This window comes from Leptidea sinapis, chromosome 9, assembly GCF_905404315.1.
Source record: "Leptidea sinapis chromosome 9, ilLepSina1.1, whole genome shotgun sequence".
NCBI lineage: Eukaryota > Metazoa > Arthropoda > Insecta > Lepidoptera > Pieridae > Leptidea > Leptidea sinapis.
Window position 1 is genome coordinate 8,293,467 of NC_066273.1, and position 13,666 is coordinate 8,307,132.

Consider the following 13,666-nt stretch of genomic DNA (forward strand, 5'->3'; position numbering starts at 1 on the left):
GGAGTAGCAGGAAACGAAAGCGCTGATTTTCTAGCTAGAACTATCATTAATATATCCGATCTATCCCTATATCCTGATTGCAAAGATCTAGACATTAACTTACCATATACAGATATAATAAGTAATCTAAAACAGCGTATGACTCTTCTTTGGGGAAGATATTGGTACAATTGTACAGAAGTTGAAAATAAGGCTCATTCGTATACTTTGTTAGATAATCCCGTTAATAGCACACCCTGGTTTTGTAAGTTTAAAAATAACGCTCACAGAAAGTTCTATACTACAATAACACGAATGCGTATTGGTCACTATCGATTGAATTTTCATCTTCATCGCAAAAAAATTGTCTCCTCTCCTTTTTGTGACCATTGTAATAAGCAACAAGATCAGTCTCTGGATCACATCTTTTTTGATTGTTCGTCCTTTGGCATACAGCGCCTTGTGCTGATGGATGAGCTACTGGAAATATATGGTGCACCCAACATAATCCCGCTCTCAGTAATAGATCTATTAAAGGACACATCAACTTATATGTCCTTGTATAAATTTGTATGTAGTACTGTAAATACATTGTAATTTGTAGATACATACGTTGTAAATTTGTTTATAATTATGTAAATACGTTATAACTTGTACATATACAACTAGTAATAGCATAGCGCAATTCGCGAACTGAACAGATAATGTAAATAGGTAGGTATTATTCTACAAAGTTATGCAAATTACACTGGATTTGACTTTAAGAAAAGGGGAAAATTATTAGAGACTATATTACTGGATTTGGACTTACTAAAAGGAAAATATGGAAAATATTCTTTAGAGAATTATACATTAACGGAAATGGTAAAATAACTGATGACTTTAAGACTGGATTGGATTTGATGAAAGAAACTACTATAAATATTCGCTATCGAATATACATAATTGGAAAAGCAAAATGGAAATAATGTAAGATGAAATGAGAACACTGGATTGGACTTTTTGTAAAACAAAATAGTGAAAATAATAAATACCAAAGAAATGAAAATACTAACGACAAGGCAGTAAGGCCCCTGGCTATAGCCTGTTCGAAAGAACGAATTAATATAAAAAAAAAAAATATGGAAAGAAAGGGGTGACACATGACATTTCAGTGCCAAGGTCGAATTTGACAATCATCTTGTGGCGACTGAAAGTTTATTGTATTTATGCTTACATTGTATATTTTGAGTTTTTTTATTTTATAACTATTCTATAATATATAAATCACAATCTTTAAATTGTTTAATTAAAAAAAAAACTATTTAAAAAACGAGAAGCAAATATGAGCGAATTAGTATGGGGAATTAAAAATGGAGATATCGACCAAGTGAAGGATATTGTAGAGAAAAACGTAATTGAATCCTCAAGTTTTTACTAATCTTATATCAATAAGATTTATATTTGGTTTTTATGTGCTATTATACAGTATTATTATTACTTATGAATTCTCCTTTTGTTACAGAAAATTGATGTTAATGCATTTATTGACGGCAGGGTACCGCTTCACTATGCGGCTGACTATGGACAAACAACTGTACTAAATTATCTATTAGATAAAGGAGCAGATCCAAATGTACGTATACAACTCAAATTCCAGAATTGGCTCACTATTCACTCTTATAATAGGTATATAGGTAATGAATAAGATCACTGAAATATGCACAAGGTTAATTAATTTAATGGCATTAGAAACTGTATTTGGTGTACATGAATGCTGCCCACACAGCTCTATTATCAACATAGCAAACATATGCTTTCAGATATATAATGTTTAATTTTATAACAGGGTAGAAAGAAAAAAAAGCTGTCTTAAATGACTGATTTTATTTGAGGAAGAAGAAGTCAAGTAAATTTGCTATATACAATTAAATAAACTTAAATATCAATATATCATAATAATCAGTCATCTGATTCATAATAAAACTCATCAGTACATTCTCCATCTGTGAATTTAAATTATACCCGCACAGCCCGCAGTGCTGAACATTGGCTGCCATGAATCAATATGCACTCACCTATGAGAGCTCACAGCAGCTTAATATGCACTATGGATAACCAAATACACTATAAAAAATGGTTGTGAAGGAGAAATCTTACACTTCTTTTTTTGGCTAGCCTGAATCCGCCATTACTGTATGATAAGGAATTTCATTCAAATTATATCTACTTCTAGGGCTATTTTCTCTCATCTTTGATCTGCTGGTTCAATCCTCCTAATGTACCTATGTATTTTTGTATAAGTACATAAATCTGGGATCAAAAATTGTAAATAGCTATTAAATAACACACCTTTTAAAACTTACTTCTGACAACATAATACATTTCTTACAATGGTACTCATCAGATACAAGTAATTGTATTGTACAAAATAGGTAAGCATCTAGAATCTAGATGTAAGCAACTATAGATGAATCAACCTGCTTGCTAGCATTTATAAGCTATTTATATTTGCCCATACTCTATACTCAGAAATTACCACTCAAAATCTACTACTGATATCCAATCAGGCATTTATATAAGAGGAAATTTGATAAACCACAATATTATAATACCTATGTGAGCTTTACACAGCATCACAACAAAAACTGAGAAGGCTTACTTTCATGCAACAATTTGGCCATATTGAAAGTTTGTAATGTGTTTTTTTACAAAACAATTACTTTATTTTAAAATGGAAATACACCCCGAGAGTGATTGTCATTTCTTTTCGCAAATAATAAATTGCAAAAAGTTGAACGTCTAAATAAAACACTTTTTAAAAGATTAAAACACACATAATTGTTGTTGTTACTGTTTTTATGTTAGATTTTGCCTAATAGTGTTTTAATGCTTCAAAATGTGTAACACTCGCGATCAAAGTAAATACTATGTTGAATGTCAATAAATTCTGCATTATTTAACAATTACTTTTATAATTTTAGGTAGTTGACAAGCATGGGATATCTGTGATCCTAGCTGCCATTTGGGAAGGCCATACTGACTGTGTCAAAACTCTATTAAAAAGTGTAAGAATTGTATTGTTACCTCTTGGTTATAACTCTAGTTACATTAGTAAAAATTTTGATTCTAATCCAAGTGCCCTGCACTGGACGTTAACCACAGGGGTATCTTACCGATTAACCAAGTGCTAGTCCAGTTTAATAAGCAATTGCTTGTAATTGTACATACCTAACCGCCTCTTAATATCAAATGCAGCGCGATTGAGTTGAAAGTTTCGACCCACTTCGCAGAAAAAAAAAAGACTGCATAAAATTCTGCAAACAACTGGGAACTGGTTAAATTGGTGCAATAGTAAAGGAGAAATACTGCAAGTCTCTTTTTATTGTTGCCGGGAGTAAAAATCGACACTTTCGAGTAGTAGTACCTGTAACGCAATTTTACCGCGTTTAGCCTCGCGCGTCAGGCGACTGTCCCATCAAACCAATCGCTGCTATTCTCTTGTGTGCCACGGATTTACCTAGGGGTTAAAATCCCATGTGTTTTGAATATTACTAGCATGCTATAGGTTTGTGTCTTCTACCGCATTTATCACGGGGAGTATTCCGAAGAGCTGTTCAACCTGATTCCTGCCGCCAAGTTCGCACATCGCATAATCCCCTCCCTGTGCTGTTTGTAAGGTGGTTTGTGGTTTGAAATAAGCAATTTGCGACAGCAGAAATGAGCTTCATTGTGCGGTGATTCCGAGGCAATGGGTGCCTTCAAAAAAAGCGCGTTCACCGTCCTTAAAGGCCGGAAACGCTCCTGTGATTCCTCTTGTGTTGCAAAAGAATATGGGTGTCAGTGTATATTTATCATCAGATGACCCGTATGCTTGTTTGTCCTTCTCTTCCATAAAAAAAATATAATACATGCCCGGAGGCCCATCAAGATGTTTCATAGGGAGACTGGAACAACTGTTTTATACAAAGGTTTCAATGAACCTGTTATTTTATATAATTCTATGTAATCAACCATAATTTAATGTAAATTATTTTATTATTGCTTGGTCAACTTTGGTTAGGTTTTAGTTAATATTAGCAATATATTTATATACAGGGTGCATCAAAAAATGGCAAAACTCCTGATGGTACTTCATACATTGATGCAGCAGAAAAGGAAGAAATCAAAGAACTCCTAACATAGAATTGTAATTACTCATTTTGTATTTATTCATTATCATTACAGCCAATAAATACTTAAAGCAACACTAAGATTTAAATATTTAAGGGCATTTATTTACAAGTTTATTTTTGTATGCTCATTAGAAGATTATGTGTATTATCTGCGTCCATTAGACTTTATTAACCATACTAAAGTGATTGGCCTATATCATATTATCCAGATAGATTTTTTTTTTGTTATTGCAGATGGTAGGCCTATTCTTTCTAGTAGCAAATAAATTATTTTATATTAAGACATTTACTCTCCCAAAAAGGGTAAGAATATCATAATTTATATTGGTAAAAATAAAAAGAAAAAAAAGTTACATTATGTTTTATTTAACACTTAACCTGTATCACAATATTGGATTTCATATTATATTCTGAAAAAGTAAAGAACAAATTAGTGCCAAGCGTTTTACCTGTTCGATTGCATAAAGGTTAACTACAATTTGTATGGTGTTGAAACAGTGCCATCTAGTGAAAGTAGAGGAAACATCATAGATGTCATAAAAATCGTAGTTAACTTTTCTCACTCACACTTGGCACTTGAACTGAGTCACTTATTGAGCTTCAAAGTTAATTAACATTTATGACTCAAGAACTCTGATCATTATAATTTTTTTAATGTTGGTCCTTGCCCCATAGGTCTGAAAAGGCTTTTTTGAGCCAATGTGCTAATTTGAATAATAAACCCTTTACCTGCAGACTATATAGAATATAACATTAAAAAGATGCCTACATTTGACTAGTTTGTAAATTTTTATAACATACAATAAATAATTGTACCAGCACTTAAAATCACAGATTGTTTCAATACTACAAACACAACATGAAAACTATTCATTTATAATTCCCCATCACCACTGTATTTTTTATGTTTATTTTTGACTGGAGGACAGTAACATGCATTTTTCTGTGCATCCAGATATGATTTGCATCCAAGTGTTAATGTTCCTGTAAATAACAATTTAGCTGCTCCCTTGCAACCTGAAAAAGGTAAGTGTAACTCTCAAAATTTTAATTTCTGTCGCAATAAGTTGAAATTGTAATTAAATCATGTTTGGCCATATTATAAAATAAAATAAGCCTTTATTTCTTTTGAAGTACTATAAATTAACCAAGCTTATATAAAAAAAAAAAATTATTGAATTAGGCATTACTTTGCGGAAATCCATAATTATACAAATGATTTAGGTTTTCTTTAGTGTTAATCCAATATTTGTTTTTAAAACAATTCGACACGTGTTTCGCCTCTACACTAGGCAAATTTTGGCAAGACAACACGTCCTGAGGATGCCTCATGTAGAGGCAAAACACGTGTCGAATTGTTTTAAAAACAAATATTGGCGGAATTAACACTAAAGAAAACCTAAATCATTTGTACAAGCTTATATAATTAAACAGAGTATTGGACCAATTTTCCATGTTGCAGCACAGCAAATAACTATCCATCTCTTTCCATTTTTGCTGATCAATTTGGGTTGGGTGAGAGCCCAGGTTTCACAGCCATAAATTATGATATGGTAGGATGCACATGTTATGTCTTTGTTTTAATATTTATACTAGGGGTTTGCTCATTAAAATCTCCTTTAGTCAATACTTTCTCCATCCAAATGCTACTGTTTTGTTTCCTTGGTCATATGATTAAAATAAATTATTATATTTTACTCACTAATTTATGGGTAAGCATACCTTTAAAATAACTAAAGTCACCAACAAAGCCCAAGAGATTGCGAAACTGAAGTGGCAGTTCAGACAGTTCCATGGACAGATGGCAGGTGGGGCAGAAAAGTCCCCGAATGGCGACCACATACTGGATACTCGGTGATGGTAGGCCCCCCACAATATGGACCGACGATCTGGTCAAGATTGCTGGAATATGTTGGATGAGGGCAGCCCAGGACTGATTGTTGTGGAGATCTTTGGGGGAGGCCTTTGTCCAGCAGTGGACGTCTTCTAACTGATGATAATGAATCATACCTTTTATTACAGCATCTGCGGCAACATTCATACTTTTAAATGAATCACAGTAAGTGTAAAGACATCTCTTGAACTCCAAATCACAAACTTCCTTGCCACTATTACATGAATCATAACAAATATCATGAGTATCACAACATTTTGTCATTTGCTCAATAGGTAAATATTCTGATGAAATTTCAAAACCTAAAGATCCACAACCATCAGATTTTGGAATATGGTTCTTATTACGAATCGGTTTTTGTCCTGAAAAATACACAAATTTATTAAAAAGACAGTATTATAATAACAAAATATTGACACACACAAATTATCTTGCCCCAAACTAGACATAGCCTGTACTATGAGTACAAGACAAAAATATATTTAATACGATACACTTACTTAAACATACATATAAACATCCATGACTCAGAAACAATGCACCTACCGGGATTTGAACCCGGGATCAGTGGGCAGGATCACTAACCACTGGGCTATAGGGGTCGTCATAATGTAGGTAAAAATAGCTTTAAAAACCACACACCGCCTGGACATGTAAAAATACATTCTTCTTCAACTGCTGCGTCAAAAACTTCATGTATAGATTTGAACTTTTCAGCTACGGTAATCATATTACGAAACACATCTCCAAACACAGTTTCTGCTGATAAGACAGCATCCTTTAAATTTCTTAATAAACTAGAACCGATTCCAGTATATGCATAGGCAGCAAAAGTTAAAATATAAATAAACAGTTTTCTGTATGGAATATCCATTGTAATATACGGTACAAAATACTACAGTAGAGTATATTTAACAACACAAAAGAAATTTGATCCAAAAAATTCTAATCATAGAACGTATACGTGGTAATTCGTAATTGCATAATTGAAATTTGAAATAAATAAAAATTCCATTTCTCAATCAACATTTAAAATTAATATGCAAAGAGGATGTAAATTGTAAATAATACGTAATATGATGCGGGACTGCTCAGTGGAGTATTAGCCAAGGAACATATTTACTCTAGGTGGTTGGCGACTAAGTATTATCCGGCTAAGTTTGAAAGCGAACAGTTGCTTAAAATGTAGTTGATTTCGTCTATCTCCGTTCTATTACAAGATTAAAGCCGTCATCTGTCAATCTATCGACGACTCTACGTTTCATACAATCGAGTGAATCGCTTTTTTCTTAGGGTTTCGCTAGGCTGTTTTTATCTGAGTGACGAGTGCAACTGTAAATACTAAACATTGTATTATTTGGTCCTGACTCATCTCTTAAAGCTACATTAAAAATAAAAGTCAAAACTCAAACAATAATAATAGGTAGTAGCATAGCCTACTATTATTGTTGATAAGGTACATACATTTATTATTATATGTAAATAAAGTACTCCATCTAGAACGTACTCGGAAAAACGTGAAGTTACGTACGCTTCTATATTATTCTTAACCAAGTGCAGGGATTTAAATATTAACCCAAATGTGTGAGAATAAAACCGTGTGCCGACAAATTGCATGGATCTGAATCGCCGAACCTAAGGTGCTTAAAAACTTCATCAGCCGGAAGACGTCCACTGCTGGACATAGGCTTCCACAATGATTTCCACGACGATCGGTCTTGCGCTGCCCCCATCCAACGTATTCGGGTGAGCTTTACCAGATCGTCGATCCATCTTCTGGGGGGCCTACCAACACTGGGTCTTTCGGTACGTGGTCGCCATACGAGGACTTTACTGCCCCAACGGCCATCTAACTGCCCTGCCCCTGCCACTTCAGTTTTGCAATCATTATGGCTATGTCGGTAACTTTGGTTCTCCTACGGATCTCCTCATTACTGATTTGATCTCGTAGGGAAACTCCAAGAATAGCCCTCTCCATTGCCCTCTGAGCGACCATGAACATTTTCATAAGGCCCATAGTTAGCGACCACGTCTGCGTACCGTAAGTCATCACTAGCAACACACACTTGTCAACTTTATGGCCTACCCAATGTTCATAAGAAAGAAGTCCCGCCAAGACCCATTGTTAGTCAGTCAGTTAAACATGTAGCTTAGGTATTGCAATATTTGGTGGGAAGGACAACGTCACATATAAAAGACTTCCGAGATTTTGTAAGTATTATTCAGAATACTAGGCAATAGGAAAGTGTAATAATGGTCAGTTGCGATGTGGAATCATTGTTCACTAACGTTCCGATTTCTGAGTGCATAACAGCGATAACTAGTATTCTTCGAAGCAATAATACCTCTACGGAATATGTTAAATTATTAGAGCACTGTGTCTGTTCTGGGTACTTCCTATATAATGGAAAATATTTTCTACAAATTGAAGGCGCATGGGCCATGGGCAGTCCCGTCGCACCCGTGATTACTAATATGTGTATGGATTACATCGAGGATAAGGCCATTACTAGCGGACCCAGTCTGTCTTAAAACTGGGAGAAGATATGTTGATGACATTTCTGCCATAATTAAAGGTGGACGGAATCAGGTAGAAATGTATGTAACACACCTGAATACTGTACATAAAAATATAAAGTTTTCATGTGAATTAGAGGACAAAGAATGACAAAATATAAGATTGGCATTCTTGGATGTCGCACTAGAAACTCGCCCTAACGGCACGATCAGCCATGGTGTTGATAGAAAACCCACTCACACTGACAGATGCCTTCACGACACCTCGCATCACTATCCCGTACATCTATCGTCAGTGGCTAGATCGTTAACAAAATGTGTACATTAGTATAACGAGTAATTTCTGGTGAACGCCAATACATCCCACGGCTTGTTATGCTATCGAAATTAAAAAGCATCTCAACAATTTTAATACGGGGATGGTTTTAGACTAGCGCAAACATGGAATAACGTGGTCTCACACTGCAGTACAAATGCAACAAAAATACCCTAAAGTATGGATGTGGCCAATAGTGTGTATCGTGCATTAGAGAATCAAAGCCCAAAATGAATTAGGCGCCACGTGGACGGATGTACTATAATTAGTGTAATATGTCAAGAGTTTCATGCCGCCTCCGCAGTTCCGCCGCGACCACGTTTCATGCAATTGGATCGAAATATCGGCATCAAATTAATCAAGTATATATCGTGAGTACCCGTCATAATAATAACAATTATAAAATGTAAATAAATGATGCCACCTTTTTGATACTGGCATAACTACAAGTTGCCAAACAAACCATGTCTCAAACGTTATTCTACCGTAAAAAGTTGTGAGATGCATGTAATGCCAAGTTGGTCAATTTATTCAGTCCCTACTGTCCTTTGTGTTGTAAGGATAAGGGTCCTTCTGTCTTAAGTTATGATGTAATTAGCTAACTAACAACATCTTATAGTGACAGTATCCATATTCAAAATATTTATGTTTAAAATAAATAGACCAACAAACAAATAAATAAAACAAAATCTGTCATCTTCTGATTGATATTTTTTGAACAAAGTAGAAATAGTTTTTTGTCAATGTCTACTGTCTAATCTACGTCGTAGAAGACAGATCACAGAAGTAGCATTAGGGCTATGTTTTTTGGGATAACTCATAGATAGATTGATTAGCTACCACGCGTGAGTCGAGTTCGGAAATTCAGTGATCATTTTTTATGGGCTTTGTCTACCGTAGCCTATTGTTATTTTGATTACAGGAGTTTACCTTTCTCTCATTGGTGGTGGATTGTTTTTATTTTGGTAAGATTAAGTACTTAGTCATTAACAATTAACATAGTCATCCCTTTTACATTATACTAACCGTTTAATAATGGAGATTTCTCCCCCGGAACCTCCGGACCCTCCGGATATCCCCACACTCGCCGGGTCAAAACGGCGTAAACATAAAAGCAGCTCAGAAGAAAACGCTGTAAAAAAAAACTATAACTGATACGGATCTGGCTTCGGCGTCCATTCAGAATGTATTTTGTGACCCAAGTTTAGTTATTGGTTTTAAACAATATACGGATATTGATAAAGGTCCATTTATTATCCATGTTTCTCGTATCGAGGAAGACCCTACCTCAGGCCAAACTATAAAGCCCATCAAATTCGGTCAACTACTGTAATAAAATAGCTGTTACATTCAAATCGTCTGGTGATGCAAACAAATTTCTAGATAACCCTGTATTATCTGCCAATAAATATACAGCAACAATCCCAAACTTCAACATAACCAAGATGGGTATAGTCCGCCGGGTTCCTGTGGACTTACCTATGAACGAGTTTGTGGAGTCTGTCAGTCTTCCCACTGGTTGTGGTAAGATTTTAAAGGCTCGCAGATTCAACAGAAAGGTCATTGAGGAAGGTAAAGTTACTTGGTTACCTACTCAAACAATTGTAATAACTTTCCATGGTCAAGTGCTTCCTGAAAAATATTCCTCTTCCATAATTCCCTCCTGGAAACCTACCTTTTCCCTACAATCCAATGCCTTAACTGCTGCCGAGTTGGTCACATCAAAACTGTATGCAGATCTAACCCAAGATGTTACAAATGTACTCAAGCTCATGCTGGTAGCTCATGTGATACAACTGAAAAGGATGCTATCTGTATTAACTGTTCAGGACAACACTTTGCCACAAACAAGGAATGCCCTGAACTGGGCAGACAAAAAACAATTAAAATTCTTATGTCCCAAGAGAACATTTCCTATGAGTACTATATTTCAAATAGTTGCCCAAAGGTGATGAGGCCATACTCAGAAATTCTCCGTAACCCCTCTGTATCCCATAACTACTCCTCAGCACACATGAGCCAGACACCCACTCCTTCTCCCACAGTCAGCTATAAGAAAACTGTATTTTCTTCTCCACGTTCCAAACCCTTATTGAGTAAACCTTACGATCGAGCTGCTCACCAAGCTATCAATGCTGATGTACCTTCAGCCTTCCCAAATGGCTCTGCCCTAAACCACCAAGTTTCTTCTTCTTCATCAACACAGGATGATAACCTATTGGAGGCCCTCCTGTCAATCTTACTCTCTTTGATTACCTAGAACAATCTTAGCCTACCGTCCAACGTTGCCCATCAACTATCACAAATCTTATCTATTGGTAAAATTCATGGCCCCAGTGTCCATTCTTCAATGGAACACCAGAAGCCTACGTCCACACCTAATTAATAAATATCTTCCTTCTGCCATCGCCATCTCTGAGACATGGCTGGTCCCTGGAACTCACTTCAGGGTCCCCGGCTATATGTGCCTTAGGGATGATAGAGCAGAAAGTGTTGGTGCGGGTTGCGCCTTATTTATAAGACGCACCCTTCCCTTTTCCCCAATCATCCTTCCTAATCCCCATCCTGGTATAAACATTGTTGCAGCAAAGGTAATGAACTTCTCCTTAGTATCAATCTATGTGCCCCATCCGCAATCAACTATGATTGCAGATATTCTCCTTTTGTTATCGTCTATTCCCCCTCCTATTATTATTATGGGAGACTTTAATGCTCATCATCCCTCATGGGGTTCAAGTCACACTGACTATTTTGCCCTTTCCCTGTTGGATGTTTGATGAAATCAATCTCTGCATTATCAATGATGGCTCTCCAACCCGAAGGGTTTCTCCTTCTCAAAATCCCAAAAGTGCAGTTGATCTCACCTTATGTTCTCCGTGTCTGGCTCCTCTCCTTTCTTGGAACATCTTACATAATTCCCATGGTAGTGACCATTTTCCTATAATCATTTCTATCCCTGACAAAGTAATTCCACCCCAAAATTTTTCCCCATCTCTTAAATATAGATTAATAGAAGCAAATTGGCCCAAATATTCTTCTTGTCTTGATAAAAAAATTGCTGAGTTTCCAGTCACTAACCATTTTAATGCAGTAGATAATTATAATAAAATAGCTAATGCCATGATTACATGTGCTGACAACAACTTCCCTTTAAAAAAACCTGTTTCAAATAAGATTTCAACTCCTTGGTGGGACTCTGAGTGAACTGCTGCTGCTAAAGAAAGGAAATTAGCTGAATTAAATTACAATAGAAACATGTCCGTGTCAAACTTTATTTATTATAAAAAAGTGGCGGCGAAGGCTACCCATTTATTCAGAAAAAAGAAAAAACAAGGTTGGATTAATTTTTGCCAGAATTTAAAATCAAGCACTCCATCCTCAACTGTCTGGAAACAAATTAAAAAATTTAGAGGTTCATTTTGTGATCAAGTGTGTGATTTTAATGTGGATCCTTCTGTATGGCTTGATTCCTTTTCAGATAGGATGTCCCCCCCCTTCAGTTCCAAATATGGACTATTTTCCATCCCCTCCAATCCCTCTTGCCTCAACTCACAGTTTAGAGTCCCCTTTCTCATTCTCTGAACTTCTTCTTGCTCTGGATGGCCTAGTTGACTCTGCTCCTGGGGTAGATGGAATCCCATACTCTTTCATTAAAAATTCATCATCTACATCCAAGGAATATTATCTTAGCATAATCAATAACCTTTTTGATCTTGGTTCCATCCCTCCACCTTGGAAAAATCAGGTAATTATTCCATTACTTAAACCTGGTCAGAATCCATCTGAAGCTACCAGCTATAGGCCAATTGCCCTCTCTTCTGCTCTTGCAAAAGTTTCTGAAATCATGATTAAACAAAGACTTGAGTGGTTTGTTGAAACCAATAATCTCCTTTCCAACTCCCAGTATGGTTTCAGAAAGGGCAAGAGCTCCTTAGATAGCTTAGGTATCCTTACAACTGACATTAGAATAGCACTCCTCAGAAAAGAACACCTTGTGGGAGTTTTTCTTGATATAGAATCTGCATATGATAACGTTTCACTTCCTCTACTCAGGAGTAAACTCAACCAGCTGAGTATCCCCGTGAAGTTATCCCGTTTCATATGTAACATGTTAATGGAGAGATCCATCGTCTTACCTCCCTCCTAAGTCAGTTTGGAAAGGTTTACCTTAAGGCTCAGTCCTTAGTCCCCTTCTTTATAATCTGTATACCCATGACCTCAACAGTACCGTTACACCTTTCTGTCAGATACTGCAATATGCAGATGACATTGTCCTGTATTCTTCTGACAAGTCTATACAAGATTCATCTAATCATTTAAATAATGATCTTGATTATCTTTCTGAATATTTAACACAACATGGACTGTCTCTATCAACATCTAAAAGTAAGGTAGTTTTATTTACAAATAAAAGAATTCTTCCACCTATTAAAATTAAAATTTATGATGTTGATCTACCAATTGTTAATAATGTTAAGTTTTTGGGTATTTGGTTGGATCACAAATTATCTGGCGTCAAGCATTTTGATTATGTCTCACAGAAATGTGAGAAAAATATTAATATTCTTCACTCATTGTCTGGTGTCTGGTGGGGAGCTCGCCCCGTCACTCAAAAATTACTATACAATGCCATAATTCGCACTCATTTAGATTATGGCACTATTTTCTTAATCCCAGCAAACAAAGCAGGTCTAAATAAATTGGACAGAATTCAGGCTAAATGTTTACGTATAGTATTGGGAGCTATGAAATCCAGCCCTATTAATGCAATGCAAGTAGAATGTGTGGATCCTCCCCTCTCACTAC

The 13,666-nt window shown here is 35.8% G+C and overlaps 2 protein-coding genes across 2 annotated transcripts; one reads left to right on the top strand and one right to left on the bottom strand.

Moving 5' to 3' along the window:
- The first annotated feature begins 1,143 nt into the window (after positions 1–1,143).
- Positions 1,144–4,486, top strand: LOC126966028 (myotrophin-like). The gene is made up of 4 exons (XM_050809904.1): positions 1,144–1,372; positions 1,484–1,594; positions 2,943–3,026; positions 4,057–4,486. Exons 1-4 carry the CDS (start codon positions 1,304–1,306, stop codon positions 4,141–4,143), a joined length of 351 nt encoding a protein of 116 aa, XP_050665861.1. The 5' UTR covers positions 1,144–1,303; the 3' UTR covers positions 4,144–4,486.
- On the bottom strand, positions 4,480–7,062 carry LOC126966017 (group XIIA secretory phospholipase A2). The gene is made up of 3 exons (XM_050809893.1): positions 6,670–7,062; positions 6,144–6,389; positions 4,480–5,150 (listed from the first exon to the last, which is right to left on the bottom strand). The coding sequence occupies exons 1-3, from the start codon at positions 6,899–6,901 to the stop codon at positions 5,008–5,010; spliced, it is 621 nt and encodes a 206-aa protein (XP_050665850.1). The 5' UTR covers positions 6,902–7,062; the 3' UTR covers positions 4,480–5,007.
- Positions 7,063–13,666: the final 6,604 nt, after the last annotated feature.